Here is a 20,161-nt window from a genome sequence, read left to right on the forward strand (position 1 = left end):
TGGAGCATGCCTCATGTAGGATGACTAACTGGGGAATTTAGCTTCAAAATACTATTCTTATTGAGCGCATCCAAACTACATTTTTTAAAGGGGTATAGCTTGGCTAAAAGTGGGAAGATTTTCACAAGGACAGCAAGAGGCTACATCCATAACAAACAGACCGCCTGCCTGTCAAATATCAAGTCCCAGCTCAAAGCAAGAGGAAATATAACTTCTAAGAGAGAAGTTTTCCAACAGTTTTTAACATGAACAAAAGTACATTTTTTCTTTAACCTCATTATCAGAAACTGCTGGGTTATTCTGGTTGAAATTTTCATACACATTCAACCCAAAAAAGGTGTACACATCATGGAAAACGTCTGACCAATCAGCTGAAGTTTGGCAAAGTTATAAGCCAATGAAAGCAATGGAGGGTGTCAGGCAACTTAAATACAAAGCACCTGCCTATAATGATTTTCAAGTGCATATAATAGTATAGGCAGGGCATATAATGATATGCCCTGCCTATAATGATTTTCAAGTGCCTACTAGTATGTATAGGGAAATGGATACCAGAGACTTACGTGTAGTACTGAGTGAAATATTACTCTCTTATTTAACAGCCCTATAAGGAATTTATTGATTTTTATTTCCCCTTACACATAGCCAATCATTTGAAATGATTGTCAGATACTTTGCAACCACATTTTTTTAGATGGATTTCATAGATTTCATAAACATTAGGGCTGGAAGGGACCTTGGAAGATCATCAAATCCAGCCCCCTACCCCAGGGGCAGGAAGTCAGCAGAGGTCATAGGATCCCAGCAAGATAAACATCCAATTTTATCTTGAAGGCGTTCAAAGTAGGTGCTTGAACCACCTCTGGCAGCAGTCTATTCCAAACTTTGGGGGCTCAGACAGTAAAGAGGTTAATAACCACAATTTCCTGATAACCACCATTTCCAGTTATTTCATTAGCATAGTTGATATTTGAAAGGAAATTTGGGTCTTTTTATTATTAAATCTCATTTTATCAGGTTGGTTTTGATTTAATCCTCCATATATAAAAAATTACTTTCTTTCCCTCCTTTTTTGAAAGCAGAAAAAAGAAGACACTGACAAGAAGTTAACACAATAGTACTCCTAGACCAAATTCATATTTGTAGTCTGGTTTGTAATAGAATCCTTAGCTTCCTCAATAGGAATAATAAAAACTAAGATAGTTCCATTAGAACCTAATAACAGTTTAACTGGTGAGCAAATAAAAAGCATATATTGAATAAAAGGGGGAAAACATCACAGTTTAAGTCCCATGGGCACACATGCACACAAGTATAGTCATACATGCACATCTGTTCCAATGGAAACATATAATACAGACTTAAAAAAAACATTCTTACAACCCGTTCTTGTATATGGATGCCATGCTGCAAGTGTTCACATTTGTTATTAGTCTGCTGGATTCAAGTATCTGCATGTTTGATGGTTTTTTGTAACTTTCTATATTTAGAGAATTAAAAAAAATATAAAGAAGTAATGAAACAGGCAATTCCATGGTAGTAACGAACACAAATACTAATTTACATCAGCTGAGAACTCATCCCACAGATACAAACAAATCATGCCCATAGATTAAGTTACTAAATCCCAAATAAGAGGAGGTATCCAGACTCTGTGTGGCAGTTCTTGCTTTTAGATGCAGTTTACGGGAACACTGCTTCCCACAGCGGCAGAGTAGGTCCTTAACTTTGTTAATGAATCCCTAAAGAAATAATAATACAATAATGGTATATTTTTAAAGTTTGAGGTACTGATTCAGGAAGACATTAAGCCCATACTAAAGTCCTATTGGTTTAATAAAATATTATACAAGCAAATATATTTAGATAATCTGCCTTTCAGGTGGTAAAAAAGAGAGACAGGAACACCATGCAGTAAGAGTCAGATTGTAGTAGGACCACCATGCAGTAAGGGCCACGTTGACATCCATGCTGCAGGATTTAACCCTTAAAACACAGCCTTACATGTTGGAAATGTGCTGTCAGGAACAAACATTTTGGAATTTCTAAATCTGTTATAATATTTACTTAAAAGTTAAGGGCTACTTGTTTAAGATGACATTTCTTTTTCTTTTCTTTCTTTTTTTGTTTTTTTAGCTTTGTTTTGTTTAAAATTTTTAAAAAGTGTTCTTTTATTCAGGTGAGGTGTAACTTGGTTATAATGAGATCTTATTCTTATAATTTCACCAGGTATTCAAATTGGTATATTTCCTTTAAATTTGAAAAGTCTTCCTATTAGCCAATGAGGTCAATCCGAGGCACGATTATTGCTAGTTGAAAACTTTTCCCAATACCCCGCCGTGACGACTTGCAATATAGTCGGCACCGGCAATTTTTGACGGTTTCTTTCTTTCTTTCTTTCTTTCTTTCTTTCTTTCTTTCTTTCTTTCTTTCGGGCCAACCTGTACATACTCTCTACGGGCCCCGATTTGTCACCCTCCCTGGAATAAATGCCTCTTAAAAGTCAGTCTTTCTTTTTTTCTTTCTTTCTTTCCAGACGTATGTACACACCCTGAAGTTCACTGCTTTAGAATTTTAAAACAAAAGCCAAAAAAACAATGGCTGATTACTTATAGTAGACATATTAAGTCAAGGAGCTTTTTTTTTTTTTTTTTTTTTTTTTTTACTGCTTTCTAAGGCTCTATGCCCAAGGCTTTATGATGTTTCCTGAATTTTTATTACATTTTATTCTCTTGTTTCATTTGAGGATTAATAAAAGCAGTTGAGGTACAATACATGTATCCTCATGGATTTTAGGATTTCTTTTTTTAGAGAAAGTAGGAATTGTATAAAGTCACTAAGATTATCATCAGTCTAAGTGTACTGTGCGACCATGGCCCAGAAATCTTGGAATTCAAATTCAGTCCTTACAATGTGTAAGAACAAAAAACATGATTTTTTATCTTCATTTTTTTTTTACCTCCACACCTGACAAGAAGCACACTACAATGTTTTCAGGATAAACTTAATATATTCCAGAAGGTTTCAGGCTGCAGGTCTTTCCACCAGTAAACTGATTGTCCAGCCCTGCACTTGAAACTGAGTAACTGTCAAGACTTTAACACTATCAGCGGTTCAGAACAATGGACATCAATCTCCCTTTCCACTACCCTTCATTAAGGAGCACAAAGTGTGCTTATGTAAATTCATCCTTATCTTATGTTATGCAAGGAACAGGGAGCAACTGAATTCAGTAGCTATTGGAAGTATTGTAGATCAGATCTTCCTGTTTATTGATTTGTAAAGAACAGCCTGGTACTCCTTTGGCAGCTCTGAGTCAGTGAGAGAAAAGAAAGAAGCTTTTCAGCTGATGGGAGGAGGAGTGCTGGGTAACATTAAAGAGGGTCTCCTAGGATCCAGTTTTCTTTGATATGCAGTCAAATTGGATGTGATTGGAGTCAAGGTCAGGAAGCTATAGCAATGCTGTGAATGTGGTGGGGGATTAAAGGAGTGTTGCTGAATTAAGTATTGTATGTATGCATGCTTATTAAATACAGAAAACTATCCTCCTCTCTTCATGAAAAGTAGTCATTGGTATAGCATATTTTTAAAACAGGAACCATATTGCTTTGCTGCTGCACTAAAAATAGCTGCCTGAATGAATTTCTTTTATTCCTTGCCTTCCTCTCTGCCATTTTTCCCTACAATCTCAGGCATGTGCAGCCATCTTTTTCAAGAGTGGTTTTAGTTCTTTGGATATTGCATTTATTTTTCAGTAAATGATCCCAACCCTGCTTTCTCAAATTAATAGCAGTTTTAAATTTCAGCTTCTTGTTCTTCACAATAATTAGCCTGTGTTTGAATACTGGGCAGCGTAATTGTGTAATTAGTGTTTAAGCACTATGCTGCCTGTGCCCTCAGATGCCCTAACAAAAGGGGTATTACCCTGACCTCAGAAGACTTTTCTGCTGGTGACATATTTTAAATGAATAATGATGTATAGAATGTAAGCTTAAATGTAAATGTTTTAACTGCAGTCAGTGGAGTGGGTGAGGCCTATGTGACCCTTCCCTCTCCTCTACCACTGATTCTAAAATAGAAAATGAAGTCATTTGAAACAGTATAATGAGCCCTCTTCATCCCTACATTTGCAGCCATGTTCTTGCTACTGTGGGAAGGTATTGTAGAGTTGTTTCTGCCTCATTGGTAGAGAAAAACCTAGAAAAAAAAATCTTGTGAGGAGTTGTTTTATTTTCCTTTGATAAAAAGGAAAACATTTTTTCCTCTGCATTTTGTATTGTGACCCTGGGGTTTGGTTGACATTATATATTTCAATGAAGCTTGTACTGATGAATCAGGAAGAGGGAGATTTGAATGCTGTGTCTTCCACTACTGTATTCATAATTCCCTTTCAAAATAGCACATGAAATTGTGGAGTCATTTTAATGGCAGTATAATTTGACTTAATAATAGTGGTAATAGAAGCTGCTGTTCATTTGCATGAGCATCAGAGACAGAAAAGGAAGTTCTTTTTTGCCAGAAAGAATACAAAGTCATATTAGAAACTGAAGAGGTGCAAATAAGCATGCTGAGAAAAGAAAGAAAGAAAGAATTAGCTATTTGTTTCCTTATTTTATGACTTGCAAATTAATTTAAGAGATTTCTAGAGAGATTTTCCTGGCAATAATATTAGGGTGGGCCCCAGGAGTGTTGTAGGTAATATGTTTGAAAGTATATTGCACATTCTTTATTCCCATTTGCTAGTGTCATGGTATCAAACTCATTGCATTTTCAAATAACATTGTCAATGATGTCTTATTTTTTTGTCTTTTTTTTGAAGAAATACAGAGAACTGGCTACAGAGTCTAGTAAATTTAACTCATTTTTTGCAAACCAGTTCTGCTGAAGGTCTAAGCTGGGACCTCATCCAGCCTTTTTAGACCATTACCAAGCCACTCCCTCCTGTGAGTTTGATCAAACTAAAACAGGGTAAAGGATTTGAACTGAAACTGCAGCTTGTAACAAGCTTCTTTCCTTCAAACCATATTGTAATATAAGGGATTGTAATTTAGGGATTGGAACATGGAATAAATTGCTGAGTGAGAACAAGGGGCCATCTTGAGGCCAGTCCATACGTTGGCCTGCCCACCTGTCTAGAGCAGTCCACCCACCTGACTTTCCTGCCATTCCTTTGTTGTAACCAAGTTAAATAGTTGTCCCTAGGCAGGAGGCTGCCCATTTAATGCCTGGTGCCAGGGGCATAATACACAGCTCTGTACTGCCCCTTCACCGTGTCCCATGCCTCACTTCGGCCTCACACTGGACCCCACTATATTTTCCACTGATGTTCAGACCCAACCTGGATCCCTCCGACTCAGATGGCCTAAACTCTGCCATAATCCTAGGCTGCAAATTCCCTAGGCCCCTTTCCCTCTCAGGAATGGCCCCCTCTGGAACCTTTGGCCTTGCAGGCCCTGGCCTTGCTTCTAGGCCAGTTAGAATTCCAGGCCTTTAGCTTCAGGCTGTCCCTCATGGTGGTTGTCCTTGCCCTTTGATCACCATGGTCCTGGCCCCAGCATGGGCCAGTAGAGGTTCTCTGGCTAGGTTTTCAGGCAGCTATCCTTCTCTCCCATACAGGTCTGCCTTCTCGGGCCCTTCCAAACACTGTCCTCACTCTCTGAGCTTGTGGGCCCCTACTCCACCCCCTCACTGGGGCTCCTGGGCTTTACACCCCTTGGGCCTCAGGTCTCTGATGAAATGCCTGGACCCATAGCCTGTCTCCTCTACGGGGTTACCCACCAGGTTGTGGGGGCTGAGGTTACATGGCACCCCATCCTCGCCTTTCACTGGGGAGGCGCAAGTGTGGCATTTCCTAGAGACTGCCCCACCATGCTATCCAACCCCAGCAAAATGTAGTTTTAGGTCATTCCCCAGGACCAGGAACATCCTCCTTCCCCATAGTTCCTACCCTGGACCTCCAGGCTGTTCTGGGAGTAGCAGATCTCTAGCTAGGTGTTGTTCATTGTTTGGGTCCCTGCAGCAACTGCCAACTCAGCTCCTAGGGCTTGGGCTTAGACTGAAGCTGCCCATTCCACCTCCAATCCATGGGCCCTCTTGCAGTCATTGGATTGCCTAATTGGGCCTCACCGCACCTGCCAGATGCTCCACAGCCTGCTCAAGTCTCTTAAAGTGACAGACACAACCTGTGCTCTGCCACACTAAGAAATCTTCTTTTTATAAACAATCTTTGCAAAATAGCAGAACTGCAGGGCAGGAAGTAAGAAATGGCTGGGATGTAGGATATGTTACAGCTAGTTCACTAATGTGGCAGCTGAAGGAGAGCCTTTGTTGGAGTCCCATTAATAGGGACCTACTGATTTCATGCTAGAAGTTGGCTGTGCAGAAGCTCCTTTAATCTTGCAGGTTCCCCCACATGCCCCTTCCCCCTGCCAATTGGTGGAAAGGCCCTGCCACTTGCTCCTGATCAGCAGGGAGGCGAGAACTGCAGTTTTAAATATGACACCATTTTTGCCTCTTGGCCAGTCAACGACAAGCAGAAGGGCCCCGGGGCCCCTCAGACGATCAGCAACTGGGGAGAGGGGGCGTGGGGTGTGTGGGGGAACCTGCAAGATTAAAGGAGCTGCTGTGCAGCCCACTTTCACCATGAATTCAGTAGGTCCTTACTCATTAAGTATGAGTATAGGCATTTTTTTTCCTTTATCTATCAGAGTACTTACATGCATTCACAAGTTTTTCAAGGGGCCCACAGACTAGAAAAGATAAATGGGGTTACACAGCTTATACCTCTATGAGTACTGCAGTTAATGCCATTTATGTATAGCAGGAAGTTAGAAATTTAATTGATGATCGACATTACTTTGAGGGCCACGCCTTTCAGTGACAGAGACAGTAAGTTTCACACGGAGTTGCACTCAAATTTAAAACATGCAATTAAAAACAAACAAAATAAAGAAGAAAAGAAACGTAATGCATCCAAATCTGATCCTACAATCCCTTATTCCTAGTTTCAGTTGAGCTGCTTAAAACAAGTATAAATAAGACCGAGGCACTACAACAGATAAACTGTCTAAAAACTATTCCTAGCAATGACATGATGAAGCTTTGCCTTTATCATCTATAATCTGTTTGTGACATGCAGATATAAAAGTATTGAGGCTGGGTGATAGGATGAGAGAAGAAAACCGCCACTTAATAAATTTCTTCAAATTCAGTAATATTTAAAAGGTGACCAAATATCTGGAAGTACTATATTTACAATATTTTCATCTAAACAGAACATGTTTCATTTCTGTATAGTTAGAGTTTCTTCAGTTAAAATCAAGAGGCCATATTATAATGTGTAGTGTGTTGCTGTAACATTCTATATCTTATGACTGAAAGAAGACAACTGTAGCACAGAATTCTGAATTCAGGAAGGGCACTTTGTCCAATATTATGTCCAAGTCCAATATCCAGGTGGTGCAATGAAAGATCTCCCCAAAAAGCCTTGTTTCTCACATCATTTCTGGACAATAACAGCTATTAATAACACTGCAATCCTTTTATTTGGCAATTAAACTAACCTGGTGCTTCTTATAGGCCCCTGACAGATGTTACACTTAAGATGTGATTAACCAGTTAATTGCATCTTAAATAGTGACCTGGCCACATGTTCAATCAATTAATGGCGTGATTACATGAGGAATAAGCCACAGATGTGTAATAACTTTGTGGCTGGTTCTTATCATGCCTTTAATTAAATATGTGACCAGTGCCTAGCCTCTGCAGCACTTGGAAGCCTTTCAAGACTGCCACATGTTCCAGAGACTGGGAGGCCCCTAATCTGAATCAGGCTCACAAATGAGGGAGCACAACATGCACTCCCGTGCCTGAGAGCCCCAGTTAGCTGAACAGGGCTTCTGGCCAGTGGAGCATACTGTGTACTCCTGCAGCTGGAAGCCCCATCAGATGATGGAGGCTTCTGGCCATGGGAATTCATGGCGTGCTCCCCAAGCTGGACGTCAGGCTTGCTACTTGCCAGTGTGCAAAAATGGCACGTGAGATCTGATGTGGAATCACACAGTCATCGTGTCTTGCCATTCTGCTATGCACATGTGGTATGGCTTGGCAGGTAGTGTGATTGTTGGGATCCTGCATCAGATCCCATTGTGCCTTCATTTTAATGTCTGTTGGGGGCATAGGAAGCAATCTGAAACAAGAACAGATTATTTTCTCCTTGTCTGCTATGCAATATGGATGTTACTTGCAGAATTTTGTAGCGCTCGTGTGTGTTCTTGCAAAAACTGAAATTTTTACGAGTGAAATTAATAAATGCGATTCATGGTTAAAATACAGCCTTTCATGGCAAAATTCTGCCCTGAGCAAAATAATGCGTTTGGTTCAGGTGATTTCATGCTAAAGAATTTTTGTAGGAAGCTAAAAATGTTGACATATGTATGAAGCACCTTTCATGTTCCCCTAAAATCTGAAGGCAAAATTGAAAATGTATTTTGATTTGTAGGGCTTTTTTAGTCATTACAAATGTTATTTTCATGTGCTACTTAGTTATATTTCAGAAAACATTATGTACCAGCTCTGAAGCATTTTGGTAGTCCTAATTCTCCTGCATTTTGGTAGTCCTAATTCTCAATGGTAAATCCCATTGTGATTTCAATGAGAACAGCAACAGACATGCTTAGTGTTTTATTTCTAATAGCTGAAAGCAGGTGTTCAATGTTTGTTCACTACTGGCATTTACGCTACTATCTGCCTTTCATAATTAATGTTTTGGAGTTTGTAAAAGCCATAACAAAAAGTGTATCTCATTATTCTATCATGGAAACTATCTGCATGTAGAATACCAATATGAAAATAGTACATTGCGTGACTATATTGATAAATAGCCTATCAGGTGACCAGCCAACTGTCTTTTTAAGTTCTCTATCGATTATTCCTGGAGAGCAGTCAAAGTTTCCCAGTGTTTTATTCATCTTTACACTGACGAAATATACATGTGTATGGAATGATATTTCCAGGTTAGTTACTGAAGCTATGTATAGTTGTTGAGTTTATTAGTGTACCCTGATATCTTTAGTGTGTCATTTTGCTAGGTTTGCATATTACACTGCAATTTCAGTTTAATCGCTATGACTTTATTATTATTGTCTTCTCCTAACTGAGACAGCACCCAAAACCACAAACACTGGCTGACAAATATGCATAGTTGAAATTTTGACCTTAGCCACATGTGTGTGTGTTTAAACCCCTCACAAGCATGCTACTGCCCACACATCAGTGAGTTTTAAACCCTGAATTTCCGTTTCAACAGATAGATACTGTTTGTTTCCTTTTTAGCATCTCTCTCAAGTTTGATGACAAGCCAGACTTACAAGTTTCCCCTTCTGGTTTTCCTGCATTAAAACATCATTGCACTGTTTGGCTTGCAGGGAAATATTTAAATTCAAACAATCTGCTTCCTATAATTAATTGTTCAAAACATTTCAGAGGATATATTATTATTACCTTTAGGCATTTTTTTCTGTTTCTAAATCCTAAATTTATACCTGATCCACCTGGCAATATCCTTTCAAAATAAAGTATGTAGAACTCTTGGTGAATGTTACTAATTTATTTGCAAATTTTATACAAGATAGAAGCTGCTAGTCCTTAGATCTCTACCTTGTATTGAGTTGTACTCATTTTCAAATATCACACCAAATGACTGTGTCTTTATGTAATATGTTCACACAACGGAACGCTAAAAATAACATGTTCTTCAAGGAACATCTCAATCCAAGAAAGAAAGAGTCAAGGGGCTGGGATTCAATTAAAACAGCAATTATTGGTAACTAAATGCCACTTGATTTACCATCATCTTGGCATACCACACAAGTGTGGTTGGCATCTCCTCTTAAAACAGGTTTATATTCTTTTGTACCAGCTTATAGAAATTTACTCTCCAAAAGGTCAAGTGTAAGTAAATGCAGAGAACAAAGTTTCCCATTTTATCATTGGCCAGTAAGAGAACAGAAATTTTTACTTTCTGTGGAGTGGAAAGGCTGATATGATCAAATGGATTTATCAGGCTGTTTGCTTTGGGCATGATCCAATGTCAAAGTTAATAGAAAGACTCCATTTGAGTGGTCTTTGGATCAGGCATTCCAAATTCACAATCAAAAACATTGAGCTTATAAATGCACCAGCATTCTTGCATTCATAGAAAATTAAAAACATTTGGTAGTGCAATAGATACCTGACTTTAATTGCTACATCTTGTATGTTGAGAGGAGAGTAATTTTTTTCTTCTTCTTCCTAGGTGGCTATTGATGAACGCATCAGGCAATTGCATGATGCTCACAGGGATTTTGGCCCTACCTCTCAGCACTTCCTTTCCAGTAAGTCATTTTTATTTATTCTTGCCTAACTTGCATGCTACTTCTTAGAAGATAAATAGCTATGTTACGTGGCCATGTGTCAGCTGGGATTGCTGTTTGGTTCTACTCTTAACCCCATTACTAGGCGTCTGCTCAATTTGCAATTTTGCAGAAACTGTGAAATCCAGAGATTGTTCATGAAATCTACTTAAAAAAAACCTCAATAAAAATATAATGCTGGCTCCCCAGTGCAAGCCAGTGGTCCTCACTGCTGCAGCCTGGCCTCACAGCCCCTCCCCTCTGGGGGGTGTGGAGTGGGAGGTGCCAGCTGGCAGGGTTGCATGAAGATCAATATATAAGATGGTGGCTACCCCCTTATCCCTCCTTCCTCTGCTGGGGCTTCACCAGTCAGTGCCAAGGGGTGGGCCTGCATGAAGAGCGGCCAACAGACAAAATGGCAGCTTCCCCCTTTCCCTCCTCCCATGCTGGGACCACACCACCAATCAGCACTGAGGGGCAGGGCTAGCAGATCACATCCAAACGATATCTGTGAAATTTGCTCTTTATGCTGTGACCAACTTGTGAAAATTGTTCAGTCTCACCATGATTTAAGGAGATCACTACCCATTACCAAAATTTTTATAATTCCACAGTAAAGATTTAGTGTGGGTTAAAGAATGGTATACAAGTTCATAAAATCGAGTCATAATGAGAAACATCTACCAGTAGAAAGTCCACTTGGCTATTGTTATCAGTGCAAAGGTATTCCTATGAATTATGCTACATGCTTTCACTCTAGATTGAAAGTTCTCAGTGAGGATTATTGCCAACTCATTAAATAAAATACAGTTTGAAATAAATATTATCTATATATGCCATTTCCTGTGCATACATCATAAAGATGTAGTATCTAGATGCTAGTAGAAGCAAGTACAATTTTTGTATTTGTGCTTGTGTAGTATTAAGCCACCCATAGTATTATCAAGACAAAAACTCTATACTAAATATTGACACTACTTCTGGTATTACAGAATTTCTTGACTACAGTAAAGATTAGAACTCTTCTAAAGAAAACCCTGCTTTCAGCCTGCAAGTGTTTTGCCCTAAAAAAAAAATCGCCTATAGCAACCACTCTACTGCTATAAATAGATACAAAAAGTAATAAACCTCAGTGTCCCTCAGAATATGCTGATTGTGCTATTGGGAGTTAAGAATAAATGTAGAGGTGAGCAGATACCCACCCTCATTGCATTCTTTCTAGTTTCTGCTCACATTCTATGACTATGGGGGGTTAGGATTACTACCTGCCAATTCTGGATGCTAGTTCAGTGAAATTGACTGTTCTTATGGAAAAATTTACAAGGCTGAAAGCGTTTAAAATATTAAATTGTCTTGTTAATTAATTTTGCTAAGCTTTATAGCAGCATTTCTAAACCAGGCAGCCTAATGTCTTTTTAACCCAATCCCCTTGTGAAAGTAACCCGTATATTTCTTTAGATTTTTGTTCACAAATTGATGTTATTTAATCATGTTATTATAGATTCTCTTCATTATTGGGATTTTAAAAAATCAAGGTAGGAATTTTTTATCCCTAAAAGATATGCTTTAGTTCAAAAATAAATTAATTTAGAGAAGTCATGTGGCTTGTGTTACATAGCAGGTCAGACTAGGTCATCAAAGTGGTCCCTCTGGCCCTATAACCTATGGAAAAAATGTTATTATTTCTGTTATGATGTTACTCATATATTACTGCTAAAGTAGATTTTTGTCAGTCCTTATTTCACGTTAATTTCTTTACTTTTAGACTAGGATGTTTTGGGAAGTAAGATCCAATCCCTTCCCCCGTACTCCCACCTGCTTGCTTTTCTTATGGTGTATGAGTTATATTTGACATCAAGGTATTAATGTGAGAATTTGTACTTGGCAAGTATTTTTGTAATATTAAGCATAAGTTTGGCTAGAGCATGGCTCCATCCAGGAAGGATATAGGATACACCCATTTGAAAGTACCCATAGCGTGCTTCTACATGAGATGCGTTAATGAGTAGTAGCCTAATTTAATGAGCATTACAGCCAGACATCTGCACATGCATGCCCTTAATGTGCATTAAAATGGTGAAGTTAGGCTAAGCATGCCTAAATTTAATACCTGCAAATGCTGAAAAAATTAGGGTTATTTAGTCTGGCGAAGAGAGGACTAAGGGAGAGGGTTGATAACAGTCTTCAGATACCTGAAGGGTAATTACAGAGAAGATGAAAATGGGCTTTTCTCTGTGACTCTTGGGGACAGGACTAGGAGCAAAGACCTCAAGCTTCCACAGGGAAAATTTAGGTCAAAGATTGAGAGGAACTTTCTGACTATGAGCATGGTCAAGTACTGGAACAGGCTACCTAGCGAAGTTGAGGAATTTGGAAATTTGGAAGTCCTTGAAAGCTTTTGAGAGCACGTTAGACAGACACTTGGCTGGGATTGTTTAGTCTTGAGCAGAGGCCTGGAACAGATGACTGTGTGAGGTCCCTTCCATCCTTACTGTCCTATGATCCTTAGAGGGGCAAGTAGGGCTCACAAGAAAAACCTTCCCTATCTGGAGCCATGCCTAGTTTCCTGGTTCAGAATGGTGGTAAGACAAGCAAAACCCAGAATGGAGAAGAGCAGTTTTTAAAAAACTTCTCATAACTTGATTGTCGCTAACTTTGCCAGTTATTCTATTGCCGTCCATACCACACACACACTCCTTCAGCACTGTATTGTGGATATTTTGAAGTGCATTGAAAGACAACTTGAAATACTTTTGAAGCACCAAACCAGAGAGTTGCTGTGTACTGTAATTGAAAAAAAAGAGTAAATAGTAACAGTTTAAATAATATTAAAGGGATTATATCAATAGAATAGATAGAGCACTGTCACAGGATAATAGTTGCCTGCTGCTTCAGACATGCCAAGGGAAAACCACTGAAGGCACTTATTGAAAATATATGTTAGTGTTATTAAACAGCTGCATTCAGATTCAGAATAAACTTGGTTTTCAAGCTCTCGGAAATAAGTCTAAAATAAGTCTAGAATCTAATGTTGCATTGTGATTTTAAAAATAAACTGTTTTCTAAGTTGGTTAATAGTTTATCCACTGGTAACAGCATTCTGTCTAGGAATGTGCATCCATACAAACAAGGTCATGCACATATTTAATATTAGGGATGTCTTAAAAATGTCTTTAGGTTGGTTCATGACCAAATTTAAGAGCTGTCTTGTACTAAATCTTTTGATAATACAATATAGCCTATGATGTCTCTAAGCTGCATGCCATTTTACCTAAATGCTGAGAGTCTGTTAAATGAAGTGAAGGAAAAGGTTTTGAGGTGTGGATCTTGATTTCTCTCCTCAGTTCCTTCACTGCACTCTTCCTCCCTTCAGTCCTTCCACTGATTTGTAGGATTCCCACATCAGTGCTTGATCTTTAACTGTGATGCTGAACTATGTTGAACGGGTTTTGTTATTGCATGGGTTTTGTTGGGTACCTCAATTACAAGACACAGAAAGCATTCTAGAAGCCAGTATAGGGCTGTATTAACAGTGCTTCAGATAAAGTTAAATCTTCTATTGTAATCCCTGTCTGGAATAATTTAAAGTTATATCTGAACTGTCTTTTAGTTATTTCCTAATAAGGATGTGACAACTCATTATAGGTTGCTGCAAATAAAGGCCCTCAAGAAGGAAGGTGAGGAGCATAGTGGGACATGGAATATAGCACACACGTTTGTTTAAAGGCACAAAGCTGGGAGAAAAAAACTGTTCACAGAGAAAATATGAAGTAACTAACCAATTGCTCATCAAGAATGATGGGGGGGAGTGGGCAGGGGCAGAGCCTCAGGCCCCCCCATCCGTGCACACTCCCCCTTCCCTCCTGCTGCTGTGGTTCTGGGCCCACTCCCCCCCTCCCTGTCGCAGGAGGCCTACTCCTTCCCTCTCCTAGTCACCGCTGCAGCCACGTCAGGCTGGGCCTGCTGTTCCCCACCTGTCCCCCGACACAGTGGGCCAGTTTTTCCCCCACTTGGGCCTGTTCCCCCCCACCCCCAACCTGCATTGGGCCTAGACGAACTCCCTCCCCCACCATGTTGGGCCTGGTCCTGGGCCCACTCCCCACCCTTGCATTGGGCCCAGGCCCACTCTATGTTGGGCCCAGGCTCACTCCCCCGCCACACACATTAGCTGGAGGGAGCAGGGCTGGCCTCACCTCCCTTCCGTCTGCCCTGTTGCTGCCGCTTCCCCCCTCCCGCTGCTCCGTCCCCTGTGACCCCACCATCATGGCGGTGGGCTGCCTTCTGTCAGAATGTTTCTTCGTGCTCTGATTGTCTGTTTGTCAGCCAATCAGAGTGTGAATAAAGCGTTATGGATGGACAGACAGACAGATTTAGGTTTTTATAATATTAGAATTTTAAGTGGGTGTGTTTACACATGCATTTGATGCAGCATCAGTTTACTCGCAAGTAAATTGTGCTGGGAAAGCATCTACATGTGCATGTAAGTGGGAGCAGATTTGCTGCCAATCTGCTCCCGCTTTCTGGGGCCCTGCATTGGGCCCCTGCTGCCACCAGGAGGAGCTCCAGGCTCCTGCTGCAGCTGCCAGCACCTAGCAGCTCTCTTTAAAAGCCAGCCCCACTTGCTGCTCTCTGGCCAGCTACTTCCCAGACCTGCCCAGGGGCCTGCCCAGGGGGACACAGGGGCCTGAAGTGGCTTCAGGCTCCCTGCTGGTGTGCTCCAGGGCTCTGAGTGCCTGCAGGCTTCTCTAAAGGCCTGAGGCAGTGCCTGCCATAGAGGCAGCCGAGCCCTGGGGCAGGAGAGACTCCCAGCTCAGAGCCCTGGGGCTAGCCTCAAGCTGGCCCTCTAGTGGCAGGGCTGACCCAGGAGCAAACTTGCTCCCAGGTTGCATCTACACTTGCAAAACTGTGCAGTAACTAATTGCAAGTAAAGCATTTTTACTGCGCAATAAACATGCACACGTGTAGATACACACACTTACTGCACAGTAAACTACACTGCTGTGCAGTTAAGCATCTCATGTAGACATGCCCAGTAAGTAAGTGAGGTTATATTGCACCTTGCGAGATAATGTCATTTACAATGAGCAGCTGGAATTGTCATTGCCCCATCTGGAAGCGTGTGGTTCCACTCTCCCTGTGCATGCTTAGTACAAGCTATTCCTTTGCAGCAGGTGACTGAGTCACCTTTATGGCTTCCACACCAGGGCCTACTCTGTGCTGGTTATTACTGTAAATGAGGTGAATTTAGGGCTATGTACAGCATTAAGCCAGCCCTGTCTCAGAGAATAGGTGGCACTGAGATGCTCTAGTCACATTCCATTCCTTTTTCCCTTACTAGACTGGGTGCAGGTATAGAGTAGGAAAGCCACAGAACATGATACTCTCCACCACCAGAAGAGAATTACCCTATAAAGCAGGAGATTTTATTAGGAAGCAGGTTTGACAGGTTACAATTTCACTGAAAATGGATAGGACTTCAGTGGTGTGGTCTCACATGTGTACATAAGTAGTTATAGCTAATGGGCAATTTTATTTCTTTCAAATTCCTTCAGAAACATCATGGATATTTACAGTAGTGTTAGAGTGATGTTGTAGAGCAACAATGCCAGGATTTTTTGAGGATGATTTTTAGGGGAGGTCTTTCCAATTTAAAATTGCTGAATAATAATGCTCAGGAAGAATTCTGTAAATATTTGCGAGGCAAGGATTATTTTTGGAGAGAGATCTTTTATTGGACTGATTGCATGGTTGGACCAAAGTTAGCTTTCTTGTATAAGGCATTCTTCATTCAGTTACCTAACTTTAGTCCAACCATGCAGTTGGTCCAATAAAATATCTCATTCCAAAAAAATCCTTGCCTCACAAATATTTACAGAATTCATCCTGAGCAGTATTATTCAGCAATTTGAAGCTGTACAGACCTTCACCAGTCCTGCTCTACTCAGCACTGTGCACTTAGCACTTAAGAAGCCAGTAGTGCCTCTTTTCCAGTAGCACCATTGCTAGAGAGCAAGTCTTTAGGGAGGAATGACATCAGAGTCTCAGCTAGCGAGTGCTGTGAGAAGCACAGTCATTCCTCCAAGCATTGTTTTCACTGCTGTACTTCTGGGAACAAACATCTCAAGAATTGGGATGCCTCCCAGTGAAGGCGAGAGTCAAATCAGGGGTGAATTCATAGTTTTTACAAGGGTCTTGCAGCACAGTGAAAGCAAGTGGAGCCAGACAGAGTCAGTCTAAATGCAGTAATAACACTTAAGAGAAGGAAAGATCAGCGTGTCTGCAGGGGGGGGGCGGGGGGGGGTTGTTTTTTGTTTGATTTTTTTTTGCCAGCCACATCCCAGACTCTGCGTGGCACCAGCCATGTTCCACTCCTCTCACACTTACTATACTGGCAGACCTTAGAAATTAACTTGATGGCACTCTGGGATGCGTGAGCTGGATTGTGGACAGAAATTGCTTAACCCTTTAGAGGGGGCAGAGTCATCTTGTTCTCTGGCCTTCATTGCAATAAATATTGTCATTGAAGAGATGTTTGCTTTTTGCTTGGAACTTTGGGTTGCACTTGTTTTTCCCAGTGAGATAAAGTCCCTCTCCCAGGAGCTGAACCAGATGCTAGATCTCTAAGTCAGAAGCACAGAGCAGCAAGGGAGGATTGGGAACTGAAAGGTCTAAGGAGCCAGGCTTTCTCCCCACCTCTGCTGTAGAAGCCATGCACTGGGCTAGCTTTGCGGGGAGGGGATTATCTCAGAGACTAGACAAGGCCACAGTAGTCTGTGATTGGGAGGGCATGTGGCCTCCATGACAGAGGGATTTAGAGGATCTCTCCATGGCAGTGAATAAAGGAAGCAGTGCCAGATGAGCAATTTAGACCTGTGCCTTGGAACAGATGCTCTGGGCTCTCCCCCAGTACATCCAAGAATTTCAGTCTAACGTGAGCTCTCACTCTTCTCCTTGTACACAATTCCCCCAGGCCACCCAAACATTCCTGCTAACCCCTTTGACCTCAGCACTGAACACACTGCTCAGCCCCTTAAGCTCAGTTCATTCTGCCTGCCTCCTTTATCATCGTTCACAGACCTCTCTGAACTCCTACAGAACCCCATCTCCTCAGCCCCAGGCTTCCTTTTGCCTCTTCTGGCCCCTTGGTTTTTAAAAGATTGGTGCTAGAGGATTAAGGCTGTCAAACTTAATAAAAGTAGCTGTTGAGATAGAGCTTGATAAATGTCAGCAGTGGCCAGTGTCCATGTTATTGTGTCAGTGTGTGTATTGGTGATGTTTTTAGTTTGTGAAGACTCTGATTAGGGAAAACTCACATCCACATCAGCAAAGATTTGTAGTAGCCACGGCCTCAGTGAAGCACAGCATGCCTGTTCCACAAGTGTTGCACCCTGCAAGGGATGTAATGTAACCAGAGGCAGATCTAGAGTGAGTACAGTGGTATGGCTGCACCCCTGTGCAAATGATTTCAAATTTTGAGTCACTGCTGAGGACTGTAAAAATGGTACTTTGTTGACTTCTCTTTTGTTTTGATCTGTGATGCTGCCTTTTACAGAGACTAGGATAGGATTCATTGTCTCTTGTTGGAGGACCCATCTGCACTTGTAGGAATGGTTATTACTTCTTGAGATACAATAAGTGAGAGGCAGGAGAGTTGTCAGGATGTTTTTAATGTGGCTCACAGTGTTAAACCGGTCTGCCATCAATCTTGGTTTTTAATGCTGTTGCTCATTGACATGCACCACTTGTGATCAGTAAAAAATAGAAGGTGTTACAACTTTTAAAGATACAGGCAGAACTTGTAATTTACAGCCTGATCCCAGTAGGAAACCAGCTGTTATCAAGAATACTGTGTCGACAAAGTGACTCAGTGAAAATAATACACAGATAAAACTAGCAATTACCAAACTTGTTTTGGAGAACATGAGTTAGTTATCCTTGCTCAGAAGTGCTGATTCAGTCTGTAGTTCTAAAATATCAGCTGTTTCGACATGATCTCAGATTTTTTCAAGATAAGGGGAACCAATCAATATTTGGATAAAGGAAAAACATTTAAGTCTGCAGGTTTAAAAGGCCTGTTTACATCTGTCCAGACTTTTCTGGCTTGTAGGATTTCTATGACTTAAACAGTAACTGGATGTACCTAGCTGTGATTTTGATATTCAAAATAGAGAAATAAAGTGACATTTTTCCTTTCTGTATATAGTGACCTTTTTATTTTTTAAATAGCTGTAGAGATCAGGACCAATTTTCTCAAAGTATTTTTTAGCTTAACATACCAGTATTCTATAAAAATAGAAATTTGTAATTACCATTAGAATTATTCGTTAACATTCAGAAGTAGATACATAGTGGCCTCAGATGTCTTTGGTTTATTAAGATTTCAAAACTAAAATCTCTCTTATGTTTAGCCTTTGGAAACAGGCCAGGGTTCTCTGGATGGTGTGTAGCAACACTTATGTTCTGCTGTTTAAACTTCAAGTGCTAAAATGCCTTCTTTTCCCCTCACTACTTTCCTTCTCCTTCTGCCTGACAAAGCTGACAGCTCATAAACTGCAAAACAAAATATTTGCTTAGTCACTTTCCACTGTCTCAATTTTGGCTCTCGTGTAAATTATTTGCATTCAACAAAAATCGTCCCAGCTTGTGCAGTTTTGGCATCAGTAGCCTGATCAAGCACCTTTTGAAATAGTAATACTCGCCTGATGGTAGTCTCCAATGAAAAATTGGGCCCTATCTGATTTGACCCCATTATCAGAAGTCTTAAAGCAGCAGCTAAAGATTGAGTTGGGCCTAGAAGCTGAGCTATTTTTGTCAGCCCTAAAGGTACTCCCTCTTAAAAGTGTGAGGTGCATGATACACAAGCATAACTTTGGGCTGCACTGTTTATGGGATTTGACACAGTTAAGTCCACCCATTTTTAGAATGTAATCTGTGTAGGGCGTGCTTCTTTTGTCTGTTTTATAGAGCACACAACACAGTTAGGGACTAGTTTCATAGTGTGCTTGCAATCAATTGTTCAGGACTGTAAACTGGGGGCAGGAGAATCTTTTCCTGTCCCCTGCAATGATCAGGTTACTATTGAAACACAACATGCCATTACCTTTATTCTGAACTACCTGTTATTCTACTCTGTTTTAAACTGCATGTTACTTCAGCTCTTAGTCTTACAATCCTTTTGAAACTCTGGATGGCAACATTTTACTGCATGCAAGTAATTTTCAGTTTAGCCACACAAAGCTGACTACTAAATTATATGGGAGTAAACTATGTGGGATTTGAAAGGAGCAAAATCCACTATCCTTAGTCTGCAAGTAGGATTTGAACCAACAGGGCAGCATTCAGTAGGAGATTTCATTCTCCAGGGCTTCCAATCCTGAACTTTTCAAAGAAAACCAACTTCACATACAAAAAGAGAAGAAAAAGAAAGGAAATTGTAAAAGTACTGAGAATAAAAAGTAATCTTTATTGGATGTTTCACTTCACAGCTCTTGCCATTACTACTATCATCATCAAAGGAAAAATGATTTAGTGGCAGCAGTGGGCAGCAATTTTAAGTTCAAGACCTGCTTAATGAGCGAAGCATGTTAAAAGTTAAAAGGAATGGTGTTGTATGCACATGCACTGTGTCTACCATCTCTCTTAAAATGTCCCACCACTGCATTACTACTAATGCAAATTTACTTATAATAACAAGAGTAGGGATAAATTGGCTGCTGGTAATTTTAAGAAAAATGCTAGCGTTGACACAGCGCAGGTGTTTTTGGAGAAAG

At 40.6% G+C, this 20,161-nt stretch overlaps 1 protein-coding gene and 1 non-coding gene across 13 annotated transcripts in view; both read left to right on the plus strand.

Moving 5' to 3' along the window:
- The window catches only part of DMD (dystrophin), a 2,172,325-nt gene that overhangs the window by 1,978,943 nt on the left and 173,221 nt on the right, over positions 1-20,161 (plus strand). For all 12 annotated transcript variants that reach the window (XM_059720821.1, XM_059720816.1, XM_059720817.1 and 9 more), the window contains one exon: positions 10,295-10,373. In XM_059720821.1, coding sequence (XP_059576804.1) covers positions 10,295-10,373 — 79 coding nt within the window. The remainder of the gene's footprint in view (positions 1-10,294; positions 10,374-20,161) is intronic.
- On the plus strand, positions 2,253-2,389 carry LOC132247978 (U4 spliceosomal RNA). The gene has a single exon (XR_009459350.1). It is a non-coding gene; the product is annotated as a U4 spliceosomal RNA (small nuclear RNA).

Source organism: Alligator mississippiensis, chromosome 1 (assembly GCF_030867095.1).
Source record: "Alligator mississippiensis isolate rAllMis1 chromosome 1, rAllMis1, whole genome shotgun sequence".
Taxonomy (NCBI): domain Eukaryota; kingdom Metazoa; phylum Chordata; order Crocodylia; family Alligatoridae; genus Alligator; species Alligator mississippiensis.